General features: G+C 37.4%; 1 protein-coding gene across 1 annotated transcript in view; it reads left to right on the forward strand.

Annotated features, from left to right (window-relative positions):
• Positions 1 to 9,206: 9,206 nt before the first annotated feature.
• TRPM6 (transient receptor potential cation channel subfamily M member 6) overlaps positions 9,207 to 26,238 on the forward strand; it is a 35,247-nt gene continuing 18,215 nt past the window's right edge. The window contains exons 1-10 of the mRNA XM_032676146.1: positions 9,207 to 9,668; positions 11,388 to 11,587; positions 13,970 to 14,102; positions 15,782 to 16,923; positions 17,636 to 17,748; positions 18,655 to 18,781; positions 19,679 to 19,776; positions 21,985 to 22,043; positions 23,632 to 23,657; positions 25,308 to 25,358. Coding sequence (XP_032532037.1) covers positions 9,640 to 9,668; positions 11,388 to 11,587; positions 13,970 to 14,102; positions 15,782 to 16,923; positions 17,636 to 17,748; positions 18,655 to 18,781; positions 19,679 to 19,776; positions 21,985 to 22,043; positions 23,632 to 23,657; positions 25,308 to 25,358 — 1,978 coding nt within the window. The 5' untranslated portion in view covers positions 9,207 to 9,639. The remainder of the gene's footprint in view (positions 9,669 to 11,387; positions 11,588 to 13,969; positions 14,103 to 15,781; positions 16,924 to 17,635; positions 17,749 to 18,654; positions 18,782 to 19,678; positions 19,777 to 21,984; positions 22,044 to 23,631; positions 23,658 to 25,307; positions 25,359 to 26,238) is intronic.

Raw genomic sequence — 26,238 nt, forward strand, 5'->3', positions numbered from 1 at the left:
CAGAGCTGCTGATGGGAGTAATGCTCTCTGAACATTGGAAGCAGTATCGTAAGCATCCCCAGATACCATGGCACTCTTGAAAGCCACAAAACAGACAAGAACAATACACTCCTTCAGAGGCTGTCAAGAGTGCGATACAGAGGTTCCCAGCACCAATGGCTTCCTCCCAAGCCAGTGGAATTGTACTGGGTTTGTGCTGACACCATACATGGCTGACTGTGGCTTCAGGTCTACTGACCAATTTATTTCTGCTGAAATAATTTCCTGAATCTTGTGTTCTCTTTTAGGTCATTATGAGTATTCTCCTGCCTCCTGCCATCTTGATGCTAGAGTTTAAAAGCAAGGCAGAAATGTCTCATGTTCCTCAATCTCAAGACTTCCACCAGTTCACATGGCATCATGGGGATCAGAGCCCAATCAGCTCTAAAGATACTTTGTCTCTGGTTAGTCTGTGATGATTATAATTTGAGTGTCAGAGTTTGTTTGTTTACCACAGTATAATTCTAAGGAGGAAAAGATGGTCATCAGCTGGAAGTGCTGGAACCCAGTTCTCATGATGTAGGCATTGGATCCCTGGTTTGGATACGGACTGATGTGAGCTTGGGCGAGTTGCTTCATCTGTCCTGGACGTCACTTCTATACTGGTCATAATGAGAAAATCCTTCCCAACCTCACACAAATGTATTGAGATTATACTTATCTGTCAGTTGCAGGACTTTTAGGGCACAAAGTTTATTCAAGCTGCCGATAAATACCTATGTAATCTTGTGTACCAGTGTAATCTTGTATACCAAATAGTCTAAGAAAGATTTCATGTCATACGCAAAATCACAACTATAAAACTCAATTCAGGTTGCCCGGGTGGGCAGGGAAACAGCAGAACTGTGACAGTCCAGGTCCCATCCTTTCCAACTCACTCCTCCTTCCCATTCTGCCTGACCAGTGTCCAATACTCTGCATCTCACCCTCAGCCTCTCCCCTTCTCCATGACCATCCTTCCCTCTTACTCTCTCCTTGTAGTTTTGTTTCCTGAATTACATTGTACCCTTCCAGAGGTCTAGCACCTGTCTTACTTGATGAAAAACAGGGTGTCTTCTGCATTCCTTGAGCCTAGCAAAGGTGCTATTTAAAGCATCTTAAAGCTATTTAAAGGGAAGCACCGTGCTTTTGGTTTAGTCATCTGAACCAAGTGCCAAAACACGCTGCAGAGACAGGTGGTTGTGCAAAAGTCCTTCTTAGGCTTGTTGGTAAGGAGTCTCCAGCATAAGTGAGGTAATGTCTTTGCCTTTTGAGATCTTCAAGAATTCTCCAAGATTTCTGTTAATGCCCTTTCTCATTCTCCACCACACATTCCTTGAGCTGAGAATTTCCAAAAATTTTCAGTCTGAGCTAGACATGGACAGACATGGAGAATTTCTATGCCAAAGGGTAAATGTTGATGAGGTGCTAACCCATGAAAACATGATTGCTAAGTGAGAGCTGTCAGGCAACTTTTTGTTCTCTACTTACAGAGATAAATCTACCTTACAGCAGATAAATATTGTAGATTGCTTGGGACCTTCTCAATTAACTTTCAATTTGTGTACAATAAAAGAGGACAGATTGTCTTTGAGGACTTTGGGTAGACTTATTTTTGCCACATTTTTTTCTGTGATGCAGAAAAACGCTCAAAGCCATTCTCTCCTGTGGTTTTTGTCTAACATGATTCAAAAACTATTTTTATAGGGTTAGGTAACAGCTATGATACAGAGGACAGGCCAATTGTAATTATTTGCAGTAGGACTACCCCTGCAGTCTGGCAGAAGGCTGCAGAGAAATGTGTATAAGTACTCTTTTTGATCTGCCTCAGATAGGGCTGCTCCCTTCCTGCACTAGCAATAAACTTAACTTTTGATTTTATCTAATACAGAATTGTTTAAAGCACAAGTCTGAGCTAATGATTTTTCTTAAATAATCTTTTAGGAAATAATATAGAAAAATATACAATTTCAACAGTGTACATATGCCTTATAGAGCATCTTTCACAATTCCAGTGACCAGCTGCAGCTGGAAATCGCACTCTTTCATGAGATGTATTCTCTTCTTCACCTAGGAAGATCTGATATTAACATATTGAGATGATTCTGTATATAAAATTCTGTGGTTTAGCCCTTTTTCAAGTTTAATGTGATGAAAAAAATCCGTCCCCCCCCCACCGCCCTGATAACTCAAGGAAACTTTGTGTAATAGGGATAAATACATTACATAAAAAGTTCTATACTGTAGATATCTAGTAGCAGTAAGTTTTAGAACTGATATTAGCCAAGACAATTGACCAGCATTGAAACAAAACTGAACAAGTTAGTTTGGTTCCCTCAGCCTTGCCCATAGTTCGAACGAGTAAACTTGTAATTGTTAGCACTGTTTTCTAACAAATTGAGCAATGTGTGTGTGCATCCCTCAGGCCTCCCTCCTTCATCACTGAAAACTCCTTTAAACTCCTTTAAGCACCTTCTGGTTTTGTCAGTTGTCCCCTGCTATGTCTGCAGCTTATTTTAGGCTTCAGCAGCAATCAGATATTTGAACTTTCAGAGGTGTACTCAAACAAATTGTGGATACAAAATGAAGCATGTTTGCTTTCTTGGGTGTCAGTTTGTTTTTATTTTACTGAAGAAAATAAAGAAATTATCTTTATATTGTGTAGGTTGATCTTCGTTAGAGAGTACTTATTTCAACCTTATCTTCTAATCAGGTGTAAAATACAGCAAAAATAACAATTAGATTCCATATTTAGAATTTCACTGTCTTTCACATTTTCTATGCAACTGTATATATGAGCAGAAATATGATGTTCTTTTTTCAGAATGTAATCACAAGTGTTAGTGGAGTTCTAGCTAACACAGTTATGTTGAATGGAAGTTTTTATTTATATACATTTTACAGATGGGGAAAGTGGGACACAGAGTGATTACGTGATGCTTAAAGAAATGTGTGGCAGAAATAGGAGTGGACTCAGGTCTGCTGACACCCGGTCCACTGTCTGTAGTCATAAGAGCAAACTCTAAATTAGTATTTCTAGTGGGAAAGTGTGCATGGTAATTATTGCAAATGAGATGGTTGTAACCAGAATAAAGCAAGCTACAGTAATGGTTTAGACTAGAGCAAAGTTTAGACATTTGTGTTTGTTTTCCCTCTGAGACGACACTACCTTTGCAATCATAGACTGTTGTTTCTTACTTTTAAAATGCTGTTTTCTTTTAAAGAAGGATTATGATGTGGAAAAGCTTGCTCAGAAGTCTGGTGAAAGCCAAGTAGATGGTGGACAAGGAGACCTACCTGGCACTAGAAAAATCTATGAGTTCTACAACGCACCAATTGTCAAGTTCTGGTTTCACACGGTTAGTGATCGTGCTAGAACTTGGGTTGACAAATCCTTCCTTTGATCCTTCAAATGCCACTTAATTCTGCTTTTACTTTGCTGTCACTGGTAGGTGTAGCTGGGATGATATTTGAATATTTCTCTGGCAATTAAGTGGAAAGATTTTCTACTAAAGTCATCTAACTGCGTTAAAACAAACAAAAAGAAAGACCACAGAAAAACAATTATAAGGAACTAAAGAAAAGTGGTCAATTGCACATGTAGAGACAGATTTGAAGCTGGCCTTAAATACCTTTAGTATCTCACAGATATTGATGTCCCTTTCTTTGGGAACTGTTTCTGAAAGAGTGAATATTAATCTATGGGAGATCATTTGCAACAGAAAAATATGCATTTATTAGATCAGTTTAAGTAACCCTGTGTCAGTGGAACTCAGAGATCAGGTTGCCCATTGGGTCAGACCACCATGTGCATAAATGTTTACTCCTTTAATGGGCTGTGCTTAACTGCTTTATAGATTGTTAATCCCTTATGTCAGATACATTTACAGCATGTTTTCCACCTCATATTGTTCTTCCTGGGTTTTGGAAGGCACTGATTAACCAGCAGTGATTTATATAACTTTGAGAATTGTTACCTCCTATAGAAGGTTGGGATAAAAGCATAGGGCTGCTTTTATGTTCAAGAAATAGTGTGCAGACCACAGAACAGAATCACAGAATAGTTAGGGTTGGAAGGGACCTCTGGAGACCATTCTGTCCAACATCCAAGATGAAATAGTCTGTCTCATATATAGGGTGAACATGTGCTGCAATAGTTTATTGTCTGCTCCTACCTATTTTTTCAGTGCTATAGTAGCAATTTCCAAATGGTGTTTAAGGACATTCCCATAGAAACAAAACAAAATAAAACAAAACTTTGGAGAACTAGAATAAAGATTTTGCGTTCAAACATTTGACAGTGCCCCAGTAGTTTGAATACATATATTCAGGTTATTACTATGTTTGCAGAAATTTGTTGGAGATTTTTGTGCATATGGATTATATACCTTGTCTTTTGTAGATGTCATACATGGCATTCCTCATGCTCTTTACTTATACTGTGTTGGTGAAGATGGGACCAAGACCAAGCGTGCAAGAATGGCTTGTTAGCATTTATATTTTCACCACTGCTATTGAAAAAGTCAGGGAGGTAAGCTTTTCCATTCACTCTTCTCATCTGTAGAGAATATATCATAACCCAGAGAATACCATAATCTGAAGAATACCAAATCCTGCATTATTTTTGTATAGAATTTAGCAGAGGAAAGAATTATACAGGGAATTAATTTATTAGAAGACTTTTATTTGAAGACCAGTGCTTTGGCCTTGAAAACGCATCTTAAATTTTGTCCTTCTTTTCTGTGTAGAGCTGGTGGTAATGTGCAGGTCATTTGAGAGTGACTGTGCTGAATTGAGATTTGGAGCCTTGATGTAGTCACATGTTTCCTAATTTTTTTGAGTGGACCATTAGATTTCTATTAATGAAGATATTTAGATATTTATATTAGATATTAAACCTGAGTGTGGACATTGTTATGAATTAGTAAGTATTATTCATAGCAAAATCTAGGGCTCTCCCTCAAGAGTAACTGACCTTCTATAAATGAACTTGGAAAAAAACCACCATCCACTTTTAATGCTGGATACATTGAGCACAGAAAAATGATACTGCAATCAAAATTGATTGCAATTATTTGCCGTTGATTAGACCCAAGCTTCTGGATACAACTTGCTCTCCAAACCTGAGCGTGGGGACAAATGGAGCTATGTATTTCCCAGTTTATTGTATCTGAGCCAACTCACCTTCACTGTAAAATTAGCACATAGTAAACAATAGTAATGTGAATTATCTTTTGTATGACAGTTGAAATGCTGTACTTCCAGAGGAATAAATAGCAAAAAGTCAGCCACAGTTCTGAGTGAAGTTGATGTTAATGCAGATCACTCAGAAGACTGTGACAGCAGTATTGAGAGAGGTGAAAGATCTCAAGGGGTGGCACAAATGCTGGAAGTTTATAGAAGCTTGGATAAACTTGCAAGTTCTGTGTCTGCATGAGATAAGATTGAAAAAACCACCAAGATTCCCTAAATGAGAAAAATGTTGAAATTTGGAAATCTCTGTTGGACTCTTGCATCATCTTGATGGTGGGACAGTGGAAACATCAGCTCTCCTTTCTAGCATTATCATTCACTGCGCAGTTTGAAATTGATGTCTTCTACTTGATTTTCTTTATCCATGTTCTAGTTCTGTTCTGTTGGCAAAGACTTTGTAGGACACTTTGTCTTACACATGCAGCTTTTAACTGCTGAGGGCCTTGTTATATATAACTGCAAACTTCTGTTTCTCTAGATTGTATCAACTAATTGTTAAAGCCTTAGGCCCTGATCCTGCAACTACTTAGTCATGTGAGTTAGTCCAGATCACTTGTTTACATTAATGTGTTTGTATGCATAAGTTCTTGCAAGATCGGGGCATAACATTTCAAAATCTCTCCTTTACTTGGTACTTATCAGTGTAACCTTACACACTGCATAATTGGCCCCACTTGCAGCAATGTGCAAAGGTTTTATTTATGGCCTCCCAGAGATTCCACTTCACACATTTGCTCAGTGAAGCTTAAAATCCCTTTGGGGCATCTCACAGTTCAAGGAATGAACATTTCACTCTTTACCTTGCTAGTTGCCAGCACTCCTGTTTTTTAAGGTGTCCTTGGTGGAATACAAGGATCTTTCTTTATATTTTTGGTCTGAAGTAAAAGGCATTAGTTATTTTCCCATCAGCAAGGTTAGGCTGGTAGTTTCCATGACTTAGGGGTTTATGAAAAGGCCACTGCAGGTCATGACTGTCCTTTTAGAAAATGTCTGTTAATTTATAATGATACCTATGAGTAACAATTCTATACTGGCTGCTCTCTTCTGCTGAGGTATGTGCCCTTTAGTGAATAGATTCAGGTTTGGAATCCATTTTTCCTTAGGAAGAGTTATTTGGCATACTCGAGCAATATGATGCTATAGATTAAGTACAAACCTCCATTGATGGTGAATGGCAATATGCAGTTAATGGGTCTAAAGCAGAAATAAAGAAAAGGGATAGGGGCAGGGGGGGAAATGATACATTCCCAAATATTGTAAAATAGTTCAAACAGAAAAGGTTAAATAATGTATCTGTGATTTTAATGGCATTTTATTGTGGACTTTTTCCACATTCTACTCAGGTATTTATCTCAGAACCTGGAAAATTCTGCCAAAAAGTGAAGGTGTGGATTTATGAATACTGGAATTTTACTGATTCTATAGCTATCATCCTGTTTATGATTGGTTTTGGTTTGCGCTGGTCCAACCCCCCTGTTCAAACTGCAGGGAGGCTACTTTACTGCTTGGATATTATATTTTGGTATACTCGGCTCCTTGATCTTTTTGCTGTGAACCAGCATGCTGGCCCATACCTGACAATGATTGGGAAAATGGTAAGTATTGTGCTTTGGAGCAGTATTTTTGTAGTTAAGGCATCTGTTTAGTAATATGTAAAGCTGAGAAGTCACAGAAAAGAGTGATGGTCGAAGGACAGGTCACCTAATAATTCATAGTAAATGTATTACCTGAAAATGCAGTGACTTCTTCTGTTTGTGAGTTGACCATAATCAGATTTAATTTTTCTTTAATTTATTAATTATGTGAATTTATTCAAAAAAGCCATTTTTACGTCATTCCTTAGAAAAGGGTTGCATTTGAATTAATTTTCTTATCCAGCTTGATTATGGAAGAAAAGCCACTGTCTCTTGCAGATAGGCTCAATAGTATAGATTGTTCCCCTAGTTCTTGGAAACTGTTTCATTATTATTTTACTTCTTGATTAAAATAATTGTATCCCATTTTATCAGAGATCGAAGTTAATTTTTTTTCTCTTTTAGTATAAGAACTGCTGCTGAACTGCTGCCTAGTCTTGAGGGACATGTGCAAATTCCCACTGTAATTTCACTTCGTTATTGAGGTCTACCTTCTTAATACTTTTACATTTTTTGTTGCATGGTAATTCCAATTCAGTTTTAGAAGGCAAAATAGTTTTCACTGGTGTTCTTTCCTCTCAGTTTGAAAGAAACACCACTGAGAAAAATCATCATCATAAGATCTCTGCATTTTTCAGATCTTGCTTAAGATCTAAGAGGGACATAAGAAGCAAGTAGGACTTGTGGCTTTTTTGGTCCAGGAGGATTTTAACCTCTACAAAATGTTCATGTAGTCCAGGTCATAGAAATAAAATATTTTATTTTCTCCAACATATTAGATTATTACCCCTGTTTTATACTCTGATTTGTAAAAGCAGATTTCCCTATAATGTATGTCTCTTTTACATATAATTAACACAACTAATTCTTTCACACAAACATGTCTTCCAGACAGCAAACATGTTCTATATTGTGATTATGATGGCCATAGTTCTGTTGAGTTTTGGGGTGTCACGAAAGGCAATTCTTTCACCAGAGGAGCCTCCTTCTTGGACTCTGGCACGAGATATTGTATTTCAGCCCTACTGGATGATGTTTGGTGAGGTCTATGCTGGAGAAATAGATGGTAGGTAATTTTCATAATACAGTTCAACAGCTTAAATATAATACATGCAGAAACACACCTACTTTGGGCTACTAGAGTTTTGACTACCTGTTGAGTCTGTTCTTTCTCAAACAATTCTAATTCCAGCATATATATGTCCTTAATGAGTAATACTGCATGAATAATGTTGAGAATATTAGTTTCTTTCTTAAAAATAAAGTAAGCTCTAAACTCTTCAAATGTAGTGTTTAAAATTAAGTATATTGCAAATCTCAGAGCAAAGCACATAGGAAGTAATATTTAGCTACTTCATGCTTGGGGGATCTGGCATTGAAATGAATTTCTAATCAGGTGAATACAAAGCTGCTGATCTCTTGAAGAAAAGACTACAAAATTGCCTTAAAAAAGAAAAAAATTAAGGTGGGGCAAAAAAAGGGAGAAATAAGTTACCTGGCATCATTCTTAAACAGGTAAACCATGAGAACATAGGAAAAATAGAACCAATCAATGTAAATAGGAAAAACAATGTATCTTGGTTATGGCTTTGAACTTGTCTGAGCAAGACAGAAGAACCAGGCACTCCAGGAGGTGTTTCAGCATTACTGACGGAAGGCACTGTCATGCTACTGTGTGATGGGTACAAGTAAAACAATCCCTAAAATGGACAAGTAGGTATGGAAATAGATGCATATATTTAAGTTACATGGTTCAGCACAGACCCAATTCATTAAAATAATTTAGAATATTGCATCCATTATTACTATTTGAACAGTCACATGATGACTATGTATTTTGGTTATATAAGTCAAAATTCTTTTAATGAAAGCACGCTGTTAAGTTTCACAGTTTAATCCACTTAATCACTTAGTAATGCTAAACCTTTAGAAATTTGACACTTCCCAAATAAAGCTATGATTTCTTTAGTGACTTTTTATGCTCAGAATATGTCCTGAATTTAGAACTGCTACTTTATAAGTGTGTGTTAAAATTTCCTCAAAGGTCTGAAATTTGATTAGACATTAAAAGGACTGAAAAATATTTATTTTGATATTTTAAAAACATTAAAAGAGATCCCTTAATTTCTATGATTATTTGCTTCATCCCACAAATATGCATAGCCTTATGTATCTTTTTGCATATGAGTCAACGTGATTTTGTGTGTGAAGCTCCAGTACTGATAAAGCAGCCTTTGAGCTCTATCTTTTCCACAGTGGAGTCTGTGAAAGCTTTGCCACTTGCTTTAAGGATCAAAGATTTGGATTTCAGTTTGCTTGAGTGTGTGCCATCTCTCAAATGCATTTCGGCTGCATCATTTTTCCCCTTAACAAAAAATTGAAGTGACTGGAATAAGAACTGATATGTACGAAGTGGTGTCTGCAGCTTCTGAACTGCGAGGGTAACTATGGGATTGTAGTAACATAAAGAGGTTGCAGTTTTCCTTTAGGTGAAGGTTGACCTTTTAGTTGGAAGTTTAGTGATCTGTGTCTGTGAAATTAATGAGGACTTTTCTGTTTCTTGCTGGGACAAATGAGAAGCACAGGCCATTGCTGTGCTCTGCTCTGATTTCCATGCTAACTATGCTCTGTATGTCCTTAATTTCCAGTTTGTGAAAACAATGAAGACTGTCCTCCTGGCTCCTTCCTCACACCGTTCCTCCAAGCTGTCTACCTCTTTGTGCAATACATCATCATGGTCAACTTGCTTATTGCTTTCTTTAAGTAGGTACCTTGGTATATTGCTGCAAAAGCAACTAATGCTTCTGCCAACGCTTCTCAAAAGCCTTTCACCAAAAATGCCCCAGCAAGGGCATGTTAATGGTTGTTGTTACCATAAATGGGTGTTGTACCACCATGTCTTCCATGGGGGTAAGGTGAATAAAAAAAGAATGGTGGTAACAAGACAGTGCAAGGAAAGGGATAGTGAGAAGACACCTAAACTGTTTTGCCATTTAACAAGCGTCTGACTCTGTGAAAGCAGACAACTCCAGCTGGCAAAAAAGGTAACATGAATTCAGCTCTGAAGTAATTTTATTTTGTTCCTAAAAGTTGTATGTGTTGTGCTGAGAACCCATATAACATTCATCATAGGGTAGCCCAAGTTTTAAGCTGGCAGATCAGTGGAGGTGTTCAAGGGAAGAGAATAATACTGTAGGAGTATGCTCTTCCTTTAGCAAATAATTTGAAATTTCCTGTTGTTTGATGCAATCTCTTATGTTCTAGACTGAAATGTAACTGTAGTTTTTTAAACAAACTGCCTTTTAATGTCTGCTGTCATTACTAATCCCTGAGTAGGAAGGGTCTTCGTACTAATTCTATAGTAATTCATAGTAATTCTATGGTAATTAATCACTGTCTTTATAGTAATTTTAACCTTTCAAGTTTTAACAGGGAGCCCCTAGTAGTGGATCAAGCTCTGTAATATATAAGAAAAGAGCAGGCTAACCCAAGTAGTTAATAATTTTTTCCTAGAGTTCTAACATTTCTGAGGAAGAAAAAGTCAACTGTAGGTTAAAACAAAATTTAAATGAATAAATGTAGTGATTAATATTCAAGAAAAATGAACTATCAAAAGTCATTCTATTCCCACTTCCAATTAAAAATCCCTTTCCTGAAATTTTGGCAAGGAATCTGTCTATTATTTTATATCACACAGCTGTGAAATTGCAATTTGAATTATTTCTGGAATTAAACCTTCAGCAATGATGATATGATAAATCTTCTGCATAGTGATTTGATTGTTCCAGAAATGGGACAAAAAATGGGTATGAGCAATATATTTAATTATGCTCTCAGAAGCAAAGCTGATGTTTTTGTGACTATACGCTGTGTGTGTAGTATGACAGTTCAAATGAAATTACAGTGCCAGCAACCACAACATTGCTTTCCTGCGCTTGGGTCTATGATAGTAGATATGGAAAATTATTCTGTGCAACAGCAGTTGTGTTTAATAATATCAGAGCTCCAGTGAGTATCCTGCAGAAGAATGGCTCATGTAGCTGCAGTATTTTGTTTAGGGGGAGTGCACAGAACTGTTTTGTTAACGGTCTTCCCTTAGCCTGGTACCTACTTTTAGTCCAGTCCAAAGAGGTAGACAATGTTGAATTTTCAGTTAGGCTGTGCATTAAAGTTTAAATAATATGGCTGAGATTTCAAAGCCACTTCAGTGATATCTTCTGTCCAAGTTCCATTAATGTGAATGGGAATCGAATCTCCAAATCTGTTAGGCAGCTTTGATGCACTCATTCTCAGTGCACTAGCTGCTGACACATGTTGCTGTTTTGTTAAATGAAAGTTGCTAAGCAGATTTACCTCACTGGAGGAATGGCACTTTTCTTCAGTGTCAGATTAGGTCTGTACACAAGCGTCTTGTGCTATATTGGCAGTACTCCTCACAGTGTTTTACCCTCCTTTCCCCTCCCTCTGTCACTCTCTTCTCAGTAATGTTTATTTTGATTTGAAATCCATATCAAACAAGCTCTGGAAGTACAACCGGTACCGCTACATTATGACCTACCATGAGAAGCCATGGCTGCCTCCACCATTCATCCTGCTGAGCCACATCGGACTTCTTATAAATCGCATCTTCCGCCATCAGCCCCCAAATGAGCTGGATCAAGAGGAAGGCGATGTTGGACTAAGTAAGCTGGGAACCAAAAGAAATAGCTAGTGGCAATTGTTTGTCAGCCTCCCATCACCTTGAAGTTGAGTTCCTCAAAAAGAAAAAAAAAAGAAAAAAAAAAAGAAAAAAATATATTCTCTGGGTAGAGGGTTGTTTTAATTTTAAAAATTGAATTTAACTTGACTCCGTGAGAATTCTTGAAGGAAAAAATGACTAAGTGACTAGAGGAATGCTTTGGTGTGCTACATACTGTGCATCAGTCAAGATACCTCACAGCTCTGAAATAAAGTGACACACAGCTGAAATAAAGTGACAGCAATTTGTTCTGTAGGAATTAATAGCCTTATTTTTAAAGAAATTAAATAGTAGTGAGGGTATAAATTTTTGTATGTTTGTCATGAAAAGACCAACAATTCCTTTTTCATTACCTGGAGAAAGAAGGTGCAGAACTCAAGGACAAAGGAGATCAAGTGATGGCAGATGCAGAGAGAGCATAGAGGATTCCCACCTTCTCACTGTTTCCCTTTCCTTTGTGCACTGGCTTATCACTGCACATTCCCAGCCTGGATGTCTTCATCCCAGCGTCCTTCCTAATGCCTCTTCAAGGTGATGTCAGTTCCCTGTCTCACTGTTGCCGGCTCTGCCAGGAGTAGCTCTACTGTTGAGGGGACAGGACCACAAGATGTTGGGATGGGAATGAATACTCAGTAGTGGGGCTTGGTGGTTGGGGTGAGGCAGAGAAATGGGGAGGAGATGCTGGTGGCTATAACCTTTTCTACAAAAACATTGGGGAACACTGGTGTATAATATTATACAGCCTCATCCTTTTTGATGCAACATGCACCCTTGGAACCTAATAAGAGGTGTGGGGAGGATCCTGCCTGAGTTATGCTTTACTTAGGATTTGCTCTGCTAAACAATGAATCCCTGAAGAGACCTGGCATGCTTGCAGGTAGTTACAGGCTTCAAAACCAGGCTTAAGTAATCAACACTAAGCTGTTTTACTGCTGCTCCCAGGCTCACCTTCTCCATCATGACTGGATACACTAGATACAAAGTAGGCACTTTGAAGTGCCACTGATTATTTTATATGTATGAATAGCGTAAATCACTGATGTAGCATAGAGAGTGTCTTGTAAGGTGCATCAGGCTAAAGGAAAAACTAAAACCCTGCTTAGCACATCTAGAAGTCCTTGGATAGAAGAGGGCTCATGACTTGCTTACACTTCTCTCAGAAGGAGATTTTTTTTCCGTTTATATGCCTCTGTGCCCCTTTTCTATATACCTGAGCATCGCTTGGTAAGTTTCTTCTACTTTAATTTTGGTGTGGTTATAGTTAACTGGTTTTCACAATGAGGATCCAGTGCCACCCTGTGGAAAATCAGTGAAAATACCAATATACGGAGTAAAATATTGGAGGAAAGAACATAGATAGGTTCTGGGGGGAAAGAGCCTCAAAGGTGATCAAGTCCCATTGGGAGTGAAAGGGGGAACCCCAGAACACTGCTGGGGTTTTGGCTGCTGAGCTGTGTGTTGCAGCTTTTTTTTACATGCTTGTGACAAACACTGCCTTGCTACCTGATGGAGATATCCCCTTATCAAGTACAGTGAGGACTCTGGTACCTAAAATAAAGAAAGAAAAGAGGAGCTTGGAAAATGTGGAGTTTGAATCAGAGAAACAGCTTTCCACCATATGCATTTCTTTGTACTGTTTTGTAATCAATCTGTTCTCTCAGAAATCTTGATGTGCTAGAAGAATAGCATCATGAACAGCCCAAATTGTAAACTTCTGAGTGTTTTATTCCTCCTCTAGGAATCTTGGGGAGGAAGGGGGTGGAGAGAAGATCTTAATGTTTTATACATATGAATGTTAATTAGGAATGCCTTAATGTTTTATACATAGGCACATGTTAAGCATTTAGTTGGGAAAAAAGCTTTGCAGCTTTGAATACCTGGAAGGACTGCAATTGTAGGTGATTAGCCTGAAGTGAATACCTTGACCACATTAGAGTGAGATTTTTGTAGGCCTTTATATGTATATCTACATCTTGTAAGTGACACATGCATAACAAAATAAAGGAAAAAGTTTGTGAGAAAATACATCTTTGTGTGCAGCCATTTGGGTGTGCTTTTGAGGCTTTAAAGGGAAGTGCACTGGAATTTTTGTCAGTATGGTTTTGTTCCCTGTCTAAGGAAAGATGAAAAACATAATTTCCTCTATTTGGCATGTAGGGTCTTTATGCATAAAACCAAATTCACAGAGTTAGGCCTGATTCTTTCTTTTCAAGGAAGGGAGTGTAAACAAGTTCTGACAGGTTTTTTATTTTTTTTCCTCATGGATGTTCATAAACAATTGTAATCAACAGCATGCTTCATACTGATTCCTACCTCCTTTGTTCAGAACTCTACCTGAGTGATGAGGAGTTAAAGAAACTTCATGACTTTGAGCAACAGTGTGTGGAAAAATATTTTCATGAAAAGAACGAAAGCCTGAATTCCAGTGACAGTGAAAGGATCCATCTGACCACAGAAAGGTGTGTTTTGCTGAAGATTTGTGTTCTTTGTATAAATTTGTCATATAGAAAGACTTTGATAAGGTAATGCTTTTGAAATAGATTATGGGCACTGTGAACATGCATAGACCTTGCTAATTTGATGGAAATATATCTGTTTGAGGTGCATGTCAGGTCTGTCTGGGAAACCTTGCTGGCAGAACTGCATCCCTAGATGTGTGTAGGTGGTTAAAGGGGTACAGTTAAGTGTTGCTAAGTTTCACTTTTACAGACCAGTTAGCACTACAAAAACATGCCAGAGAACATCATATAATATATGTGTTTGTTTAAAAGCTTAGCAGTGTAATAATGCTGTGATAGTATTGCTTGTGATTGAGTATAATTGCTGTTTACAGAAATAACCATAAAACCATTTTAGCATTATTTTCAATATAGTGTCTTGGTTTGCAAAATGCTAATACACAGCTGTCAGTAGGGCTTCAAAACTCTCAGTATTGGCCTAATTTAGCATTCTATTGAAATCAGTGGCAAATCTGCCACTAAATTTAAGGGGAAGAGTTAAAAGAAGGGAAAATTCTAAAAAGTCTTAGTGAATGCCAACACTGATCTCACCTAACAAATTTGTTTTGCCTACAGAAAGATAGGCTCTTAATCTTTGCCTGTTTATGATCTTACTTTCTGCAGGTTAAAACAAAACAGAAGCAGTATAAGCATCACCTGTAAAAGAAATTAAATAAACGGCTTTGTTCAAAAGCTACAGAATTGATTACATCAAGAAGATTTCATTTACTGGATAAATATAGAATTGGAAAGGAATTTTTTTCTGAGTGCAAAAGTGAAATACACTTCACAGGATTACATAAGATTCATGCAAAAAATTAATTTAGATAAAATGTTCTGGAATACTGATCTTTGATTTTATTCAGCAATTAGTTAATACTGTATCTTTTAGTTACTCTGTGACAAGTGGAAGAAATGACTACTGCATATTACCTGCAGCTAGTTTATCAATGGCTTAGTGATAAAGCACCAGAGAGTATCTTCAGGAAATGTGAGAATAATTATTTGGTTAAAATGATATAATTCCAGGCCAAGAAGTTCTTGCACTTTTTACTGGAGATTTGAAGATGATAAAAAAATAGGCTTTGCTTTTTAGGAAGTTGCATTTTACCTAAAGGTAACTGATGCCATAAGATGCAGAGAATCCGCTTCCAGAGGCCAAATAGGTTCTTGGGAAGACCTCTTTCCCAGCAGTCTCTAGCATTTGAAAAATGTAAGAATGAAAAATACATGTAGGTTTGTGTAAGTCTTGTCCTCATGCTTGTGCAAGAAATGTAGAAATGCAGGATGACTAGCTGACAAGAAATATCCTTTATAGCATTTTACACTGGCAGCAATAGCTGCCTGCTGTCCATGGTTTAGTAGTTCAATGGCAATGAATGGCTATTAGTAGGAAAACAAGAGTTTTTAAAATAGATACTTTTTGAGCAAAAAGTCTGTTTCCTTAGGAAACACTGGCTGTTGGCTGGGCTTTGTCAAGTATAGATATTTGACAAAAATGAAAGTCACCATTAAAAAAAAAAGCGCCTGCTTGAAACACTGACTTTTTGAAATGCGTTAATGGCTTCCTTCATCATCTTGCAAAAGGATGTAAAGATCTATGTTTTGGTATTTTAATTATATTTTGTTTTTCTACTTAGAGTGGAGGAGATGTTTCTACAGCTTAAAGAGGTGCATAAGAAGATATTTTTTATCAAGGAATCTTTACTCTCCCTGGACAGCCAGCTAGGACACTTGCAAGACTTGTCTGCCTTGACAGTGGACATCCTGAAAGTCCTTTCTGCTGTAGACACCTTGCAGGTGGAAGAAGCCTTGCTGGTTGACACAAAACATCAAACGTGTAGGAAGCTGCCACATAGCTGGAGCAATGCACTCTGTTCTGAGACCTTGAGCAGCCTGAAGTGTTTGTACGACAAGAAATACCACTACTACAGCATGCCACCCTCCCTCTTACGGAGCGTGGTAAGGAGTCCGGGTCCATCAGAGTGCAAAGACCATGTATGGAGGTCTGAGAGTAACAAGGTGATAGAAGACTACTCTCAAAAAGTAGAGATAGGAGGTGACACATCCACTTCAGGAGTATCCTCTGAGACTAAGTCAACCCTTAGGTATGGACAGTTTTTGCTGGTGCCCCCTGACCATCAGGGAGGGTCTTTGTCTGAGGATGTCACCTTAAATTTCTCCTTTTTGAGCACTCCTGCCAAGTACAAGGATGAAGTGGTCAGAGATGACCTGCAAAGTAGCACTGTGATGCAGCAAAATTTGCCCAGTGTCAGCCTCATTGGAAAAGAGACAGAAGATTATCATTGGAGCCAGAAAGACTTTGCTGTTCATTTGCCATCAGAAAAGACTAGTGCTGTAGAGTCTGATCATCCTCTGGATCTCAAGCCACCGCTGGATATTGAAGAGAGTGCAACATCCCCCTGCAATGATGGGGAAGAAACTGAAGGTGGTTATGTGAACTGGGGGTTCTCTGAAGGTGATGAAAAAGGTGTTTTCATCTCAGATTCAAAGAAGAAAGCCATGTACATACATTCCTCCTATGACAGGGACAGTAATTGCAAGAGTAGTCCTCCCAGGCATGTCCAGTTAGTAGAATCAAAGTCCTTCTCCTACAACTCTGACTGGTCACATCACAGCAGCAGCAGCATCTCTCACAACATGCTGAAACGAAGCACCTCCTGGATCAACCCACTCCGGAGGGACTGGAGTTTCTGCAGAAGCAAGAGCTTACAGTCCCCTAAGAAAGAGAGATCAGGGAAAACCTGCAAGGCTATAGGCGGTAATTATAAAACATTACACCTGTACAGTATCTTTTACTGGAGAGTCCTAGACATTATAAAAATCTTTCATTTGCACCGATAAGATATTAGCTGCAGTTGATGGTAGTAGCAGAGGTTCCAGAGTTACTGTTTCACTTTCTTTGTTGTGGGTCTGGCAGTTGTTGGGAATTTCTGAAGTGTGCCTTGTACCCAAGCTGTGATACACCTATGTGTCAGCCACCCTGATTCTCCCCTTCTCATGAGCTCTCTTTGTCTGTGGTTACACAAATGGAGTAACAGAAGGATTGTGCTCACTCTGGGAAAGTCTCTTTGCCATGGGGATGCAGTGCAAGAGTTGCAGGACCCAAAATAAATTACGCAATCCCGTAGAGATACATTAGCATTATCGTAGGTCAGATGGGCGCACGGAGAATGAAGAGGTATACACTTTTGTAGTGAGTTTAAATCCCTCCCTGTCCACCATGAAGTTTGCTTACCAAGAACTAAAATACAGCAAATTCTTGTTCTAATTATGATTAATGTGAGATGATGGATAACATTTCTTGTTTTATATCTTGTGATGGTGCACAACTGTGCAACGAACTACATGAGTATTAACTTTGGATGTCACAAGTCTTTCTCAGCTTGCCTTAGAGATCTGCCAGTTCTCAGTCTTACCTTAGTAAACGAAACTCTCTTACTTAAAGGTGGGGTTTTGGCTCTTTTCTGCAGAGTCTTTACGATCCAGTGAGCTACACCACAGTGAGGCAACAAAAGCAAAACAGCAAAACAGAGACAGAAAGCCTGGGAGAGGAAAGAAGAATCAAAAACCCCTTCAGGTGCCGGTATGGGCAGATGCAAGAGAATCACATATCTCAAAACTGTCTTTTTCATTCATTAAGAGCAGTTTTTCAGTGTGATTTAATTGAAAATGTATACATTTAAAATGCTGCACACAAACTGGGGTATCTCGTGTGTGTGTCTAGCTTTGCTTCAGTTTTCCTTTTATTTGAAATGTGTGGGATTTCCCTTTTGAACTTGTTGATGCTCAGGGACTTTGCTAGATAGTGTACCGGAGTGATATGGATTTTACACAAGAATAAATCAGTCCTTGCACTTCAGTTTGCAGGAGAACTTGAGGAGGCTCCATAGGATCTAGGATAGACTGAAGAAGGGGCCATATCCAGGTGGTATATAACTGTAAACAAGGAAGCTAGGCCTCATAAGATTATCTCCTCCCTACAAGAGTCCCACAGTCTTTTTTGATGGCAAATATTTTGCGTGTTGCAGAAAGCATATTGATTGTGTCATATGTATGGGGCAACTTTTTGTAACTGTATCTGTGTGTTCATATATAAAAATCTATTTATAGAGCTATAAAGAAATTCCTAGTGTCTTTGTCAACTAGAAAGAGTTATCACTGTTTAATGAGATGAATGCTGAAGACTGTTTTGTTTACAGAAGCAAATACTCAAACTTTGAGATCAAATACCTCTGAATGTATTAGGTCTTGACATTCAAATATGTTTAAATAGTGTGAGATCTTTCATGGGTTGTATTTACTAGGCAAATGCAACATGTCTTCTGCAACTTGTAACAAAAAATTGGAAAACCTGTTTCTTGTTTGGTAGTATGTTCAGTCATTGGCATTTCAGTGATGCTCTGAAAGGCCACACCGTAGGCTATCAGAGGAACTGCAGAGATGCTAGTTATCCTGTAAATTGAGTATTGTTTTGTCTCTGTATTGCCAGGTGATTAGAGTGGATGATTGTCCCCAGAACACTCAAGTGATCTCAGAGCCTGCAGAGATCAATGTCTGGGATGAGCAAGAGAAACACAGCAAGAATTGGCTCACCGTGTCTAATTTCAGTCAGCTAAGTATGTGACATTTTGCAAATAGTGAATTTCAGAACAGTTTTTAAAAAGAGTCAGTAAATATAAATCATGAATTCAAAGTGTAATCCACCATTTTCACCTCATGGCATAATTTCCACAAAATTAGTCTTTGGTTGCAAGCACACATGGCTTGGTTATTTGCTGCATCATTGAAGAGAGATATAGGTTGGATGGAAGATCAGTTGAATCTTTCTGAGAGCACTGCCTCTCTTGCATGGAAGACAATAGAGTGCTGATCTCAGGAATAAGTGGGAAGAAGGAGGGTGGTGTCTTTGTCTCCTCTCCTGAAGTATCTTTTAAAGTGGCATCCTGGCTAGTTGCAAAAATGAACTCATGATTTTCCAGGACATTTACACTACAGGCAGTGCTGTGATACTGTATTTTCTGGCAGATCCCCTACTTGCATTATTCATTTTTCATTGCTCAGAAAGACATCCTCCAAATGGAAGATACGAATTTTGTGTTGTCTTTTTTTTTTTTTTTTAAATGAAAAGGAATGACTTCCTTACTCTTTGTTTAGTAATTCTCCATCTCTTTCATTCTCAGAAGTCCTTTGTATAGTTTATCTTATCGTTCAGCTTTGCTGTGATGTAGCTCACTGGTTTCATCCCGAGAGGTGCTGGGAGAAGTATTGGGGAATGGTGTGACTCAGTACCTCATGATCTGAGGAGGGCTGCACTCCTCCCAAATCTGCTGACAAAGAATGGAAATAGTCTGTTTTATCCCTCTGAAATTCTGTTATTGTTTTTATAAAATATGGGTTTGCTGGGACAATATGGTATATACATGTTCACTTTATAGCACTGCATAGGTATTTAGTTTATAATGATAGAGCTGTTCATTACACTCTAGAAATAGCTCACGTGCTCTTTCGGCTAGGTCTGGAACGTCTCAGTTTCACGCACCAGAAAATGAAAAATCAAGACATCGGTAGGCATACCATACCATTCTGTGATTACCTGGGGCATTCTCGAGAGGTAAGACCTACAATTACACATCCTAGCCCATAATTTTGGCTGAGATGAGCCTAGGGTAGCTCTACGGTTGTCCCCAGATTTGCCACTACAGGTTCTTTGTCGTGACATACCTCTTTGAGAGATGAGGAACTTTGTTGTCTGCTGGCTCAGTCTATGTGTGCAAGTAAATGAATAATTTAACATCTATTAACACTCTACTAAGATTATAAAAGTAAGATATTAAATTATTGAGTCACAGAGTTGTTCTGAATATGAAGTTAGTCAGAAATGACATGTGTGTTGATGTTTCATTAGGCAACGCCTGAGCACACAGCTTAGTCTTGAACCTGTGGGCAGAATGGCTCAGAAGCAAATTTTGGAAAGTTAGCTACATAGTGTTCACTCTATCACATAGAGATAGTTATTTCTTGCAAAACAGTAGTTAAATATTGATAAGAATTGCAAAGTGTAGATTTCTTAACTACTGGCTTATTAAAAAACATTTTGTGATTTAACAGAATTAATTTTCAGCTCCTTAATCTAAAGGTCCTCAACCTGTGGAAACCAATGTGATGGAGCTAGACCAATTGTATTTCACAAGTATAAAAGGAAATAAAGAATAAGTTAAGAAAAGGAAATGTGAAAGTATCCTTTCCTTTTCATTTTCAACAGTACAAAAGTACCCTTCCTTGTCTGTTTTACTTCTGGCATGATTATTAAAATGGTGATCTTTCAAAGTGTAGCTTATTTTTCACTGTAAATGTTATTATTTGCCTTTTCTGTTAGGGTTTTTTTTTTAACAATAAAGATAAACCAGATAATTTCAGATATGCCAGTGTTGTAGAATTTGAATCCCAAATACCAGGAAAGAGAGCTTGAATGCCAGTTTTAAAAATGGTGGGGTTTTCTATGAAAAAATTAAGAGAAAGAGAGAAATAGAAATAAATTTACTGATTTTGTATTCTGTAAGACCCGAGCTTGGAGTATAAATCCATAAATCTTTGAAATGTTGAACACAAGATCAGACAAGCAAAATAAAAGTAAAGTCAGGAAAACTGTGTGAAGGAACCAAGTCATCTGGTGCTTCAAAACTCATATGAAGATATTCTTGGGTAAAACTCAAGAGTAGGATTTTTAAAATTCTCAAAAAAATCCAATGATTAATAGCAGTATTGGAGTTATGCTGAAACCAGTCGCTTTCAGAACATTGACTTCAGATTATTTATTCTTCCAAGATATAGTCTTCAATACCCACTGAATTATTATGCCTCTCTGTAAGTCCCCTCTGGACTATGAAAGTTTATATTTATCACTGAGATGTAATAAAATTGCTGCATCCAATTGTTCCACTTGGAGTATGATATATTTTAAAGAAATCTCTCTTTCCTGAAGTGGTACTTCTCAGATTTATCCACTGCATACTAGTAGTTTAGGAATCCCTACTGGTAGGTAGCAGGGAGCAAAGCAAGGGTGTGTGTAGGAAGGTTTTTAAAAGATTTTTGCAACTGCAGATCAAGCTTTGAGGTCAAAATAAGAGAGAAATAAAAAAAAGTTAAGTTTCAGATTAAATTAGAAGCTGAATTTTACTTGATTTATCTTTAAACTTAGCTGTCTCCAAACATTTTTTGGACGGGCCTTTTTCGTTTGAGAATTGAAATCTGCCTGGCTACTACTCAGAAGAAAAATTCTATTTCTGACTAGCACATTAGGAGGACCTAGCTGACCCATTTTTTCCTAATATTGCTGGAAGTTTAAAAGACTACTTCAGTATTTCTTTAAACAAAAGACCTGTAAAATATGTGATCTAAATATCACTGGAAAGCTGCTCAGTGTGTCACCTTCTTCTGCTATAGAGGTTTAGAGTGAATTTTGTTTTCAACAATTGTAAAGCCTATCCCTAAACTGGAATTTTCCAACATAAAGTTAGTTCTCTGATACTGTCCATTTTAGAGCATCTTTAACAAGCTTTGTGAGTGTATTGAGATATGGGTGGGTACCTGAGTATTTCAAATGTATGGAGGCAACACGGAACACTGCAATGTGAGGTAATTAGTTTCATTTTAGTGTAGGTTTGGCAATACTGTGATTCACCTCCCTGTTGGTGTCATTATTTATGTTAACAATAAGCATATCAGTAACTGTTTTTAAGACTGTAGCTTTTTGAGCTGTGCAGTGTGCATATTATAGCCATGTGCATATTTTACCAGTAAAAGTATTTCTCTTTTTTAGGGTTTGAGTAATAGAGTATTTGGAAATATGAAGAAAAGTAATCTGAACAGGAACTCCTCGTATGTATTATTAGCGTATTAAGATACCCTTCACATGTTTTCAGAAAGAGATATCTAATACTGTCTGCAGATTTCCACTTCAGTTTTGTTTCTGATACTTCAGATGAGAAACTTATGTGAAATGAAGAGTTAAGGCAATTCAGTTTTTTAAGATGCCTTGTTACTGGAGATAAAGGAGATACGTTTAAACAAAGTGTATGATATTGGGTGGAATACACACCCATTCCAATTCTTATAATAATCCAATTTTCTATGTCAGTCACTAAGATGACAGTCAGACTTCATGATCTTAAAGGCCTTTTCCACCCTTAACGATTCTATGATTCTGTGGTTTTACAACCATCTTTGACTGACCATTTTTCCAATCTAGTGAGCATGAAAAGTTGCATTTGCTTTTGCTGTGCAAATTGTATGTTTCCTTTTTTAATAATTAAAATACTAGCAGCTCCTGAAAGCTTCTCTCGCTCTCTGGTTAATGTGTTTTGTGCTGAGTTGCAGAAAATATGAAATACTTACCTTAGTTTTCTTCATACATTTTCAAAAGTTGTTAAGCTTTGATTATATTTGATGAAAGTATACTGGTTTCACAAGTGGTTTCCATCCCCCCCCTCTTGATTAATCATTATCTTAATATTAGGAGTATTTTTACCACATGCAGTGCTGTCTGTACGTTCCCTTTCCTTTTCTTTCTTATTTTCATCAATTTCTTCTAGATTGATCTTATTTTTTAGCACTGTGGATGTAATAAATAAAAGATACTAGAAAGCCGTCACATCCTGTGTGATTTCACCATGGGGAGAGGAGGAAAAAGGTTACTGTGGGGTTTTTTTTTGGTTTTTATGCATACTGGTGTGTGTGTGAGAGGGTTGGGCGAAGTTTTTTTGTTATTTTGGGTGGTTTTGGGTGGTTTTCCTTTTCTTTCTTCTTTTTTTCTTTTTTTTTCTTTACTCCGACTCATTTATAGGTGGTAAGCAAACCACATATGTACCAGCAGGACATACAGGCTCTTGAGTGGCTTGATTCTCATAGTCTGTTGTCCTCAGTTAGGATTCTTTGGTCTGTGAGGTGAATTGTATCGTCTGTGTTCTGTGAAAGACTGCTTTAATGTTATTACTGATGCAATAGTCTTTTTGTAGAAGCAGACTTGTTAATCCAAAAGGCCATCAATTTAAAAAGTATGTTTTTATACATACAGAAGTGGTGGTAATGACACATGTAACTGTTAATATATCTCACACTGATTGAAAAATGAACCATTGTGTATGTGATTGAAGGGTCTGTAACTGATACTGTTATTGCAGTGTAAAAGATATGAACAGCAGTGCAGAATCCAGAGCAGCTCAACATAAAGCAGAGAAAGAAACATGCAGAAAAATGTGTCACATCTTCAATACCTGAAGGTGGTTTGCTGATTGCTGCGTTGAACAAAGTTGCACTGAGGGTTATTTTGTTTTGTGATTGCTGATCAAACCTTTGTGAGTTTAGCCTTCACATAGATCACATCTCTTTATATGCGATCGATGTGTACCAGTATTAGCTTAATGACGGAAATTTCAGGTTAAAATATCAAGTATTTGTTTTTAAACAGGTTGAGAGCTTCCGAGGAAACTGACAGTAAGTTTTTCATTGCTTGTCACTCTTTTTAATTCCCATTTGCAAATCTCACTCTGACAATTCTGAAGTACAAAATTCAAAAAGGAAGTTAATTTACTGTAGTTGAGGGTTATAGGAAAATGTGCAGATATTGTTTCATTATTTCATGAAACAATACAAACAATTACAAACTTTAATTTGTACTTTAAGGGTTTTTTTTAATGAGGACATGTTTTTCTCATGATAACTGCCTAATCTTAAATGGAAAAATCTATTTTTATTCTAGTCTGCCCAATAATTTCAGCAGGAAAAAGATCTTTAAGATGATGGTTCTGCTTTCATCCCTTACAGTATAAGAGACCTCCTGAGTTAAATGGAGTGTTAGTCTGAAGACAGATTGTGATATAAAATTTTAATGTATGTTTGATTTTTCAAATTGCAATTTTGTGTAATTCCTCCATTTGTGTTGTTTACCTGAAATTATGACAACAGTGAAGGATTGAATTTATTTTGAAATGGCCAATGAAGAAATTCAAGATTTTAGTGAGGAAATACTTTGTTCGTCAAAAGTGGAGTATTAACTTCACTTGTATTTGTTGCATTTTAGCCTTATCTTCCAGTTTTCCTGACATGACTCTTTATCTGTAAGAGGCTGAGCATCTGGGCATCTATCTCTTTTTGAGGCTAGATGTGATGCAGAAATGAGTAGCCCTTAGTCTTGTCTCTCCTTCAAGTGCTGCTCTTTCAGGGTTCATCTCTGCACAAAGCACTTCCATGCCAAAGCATACTGCAGTAAGCAGAGTTGTTGGATCCAGCAAGAAAGAAAGCACAAGGAACTTCGAATCACTAAGGGCAGTGAAAATGCAAGGTCTTCCCCCAATATCTGTTGATACTTCTGTATAAGATCTCTTGCTAGATAAGGAAGTATAAGCAAATAGAATACACCATAAGGAAGAAAAGTGTTAAGTTCAAAAATCTGATGAACATTGTTTTGATTATCTTATTTTTTCAGAATTAACATTAGTACAGTGTATATAATTCTAAAATCTAGCATTTTGAAGAACTGTTTTCTAACCGAACAAAATTATTTCATCCACCTAATGGGAACATGCTCATTAACGTTGGCTGTATTAAAAACGTCTTTCTGTAAAACCAAGATTTTTTGACCAAATTTGGTCTGGTTGAGCCTGTTAAATATGTCACCACATAAATTGTTTGCCTGCTTATATTTTAACAGCATGTTAGATGCTGCAGGTTAATGGGACAGTATTATTATAACTTTGGTTCAGTAGTATAGTTAATGGAATGCTTAATGGCTTAGAAAAATCATGACTTTGGGAAACCAAGAAGCATGGTGGACAGCAAAGTTCTTTTGTTATACCAGAGATGTAATTGGCTTAACATGTCCTTGAGACTAATAACACCATTTTCCCACCATTTTCCTAAAGAAATAAGTCATCTGTCTATATTACACTGATAACTGAAATCTGCCAATATACAGTACATTACAATGTAGTTAAAGCCAATTAGTAATTCTCCTCTTTGGAATCCTGAGACAGTAATTCTGATTAATCTGTTTCATGACAAACTCTAGGATGGAAGGAATTAAAAAATCATACATTTGTGTCTTTTATAATAATTAATGTAATGATCCTTTAAACATTATTTCAGATATCTTTGCCTGCTTGAAAACATCTCAAGATTTGCATCATCACTACTCAGGTAAGGAGGAGTGACGGCACTGTGGGCACAGACCCTGACGCCTGGGGTGGCAGACGCCTGAATCAGCTTTATGGAAAACAACTACATCTGATATATGTATGGGGTTTGAAAAGTAACAAACGATGTTTAACCAATTACATACAAGCATGCCATGGAGCGTGTGCAACAGAGTATAAGGAACTACATTTCCCAGAATGCTCCTCAGCATTTTTCCTGTAATACAATCAGCCACAGCAGAGGCACCAGAATAATAGCTGAGAAATTTAAGCAATTAAAAAGAACATTAGTCCTCCCCTTGTCATCTTCTGTGATTTTCATTTTGAAGAGTTGTACAATTGACCACTGCTAAGAAGGTTCTCTGTTAATTCATGCCTAACACCTAAGTGAGAGCATTATTAATTATTTTCTTGCTAATAATTTCTCTGTTCTGGGTATATATGGCAAATCCAGAGCAGACTGTAGATAATCACTTTCAAAATATCATTGGAAACAATGAATGCACATCCAATTCCTGAGGGGGCAGAAGAGGTGCTAATTTGCTAATAGCTGTCACTTCCCCTCACACCTCCCACACTCTCCTTTGTACTTTCTAGAATTCTTTTCTTCAGTAAATTGGTGCTGTAGTACTTAATCTGTGTTTTTTACCTATGAACTCCTGAAAATCTGGCAGGGAATAGATAATTTGAATGCTGATTTCCTGCAGTCCTATCTTTTCCAGAGCTGAGTGTACACAGATTATCCCATGAGGCATGGATTTCAGTTTTTCTCAGAGGAGAGATTGCCAGTAGATTGCCCACAGGACTTGTTCTCTTTTACAGGCAAGACTGGGGTAAACCAGAAGTAATAGCAGCCTCCTTAAATTCAAAATCTACATTGTTTT

This window comes from Chiroxiphia lanceolata, chromosome Z (assembly GCF_009829145.1).
Source record: "Chiroxiphia lanceolata isolate bChiLan1 chromosome Z, bChiLan1.pri, whole genome shotgun sequence".
NCBI lineage: Eukaryota > Metazoa > Chordata > Aves > Passeriformes > Pipridae > Chiroxiphia > Chiroxiphia lanceolata.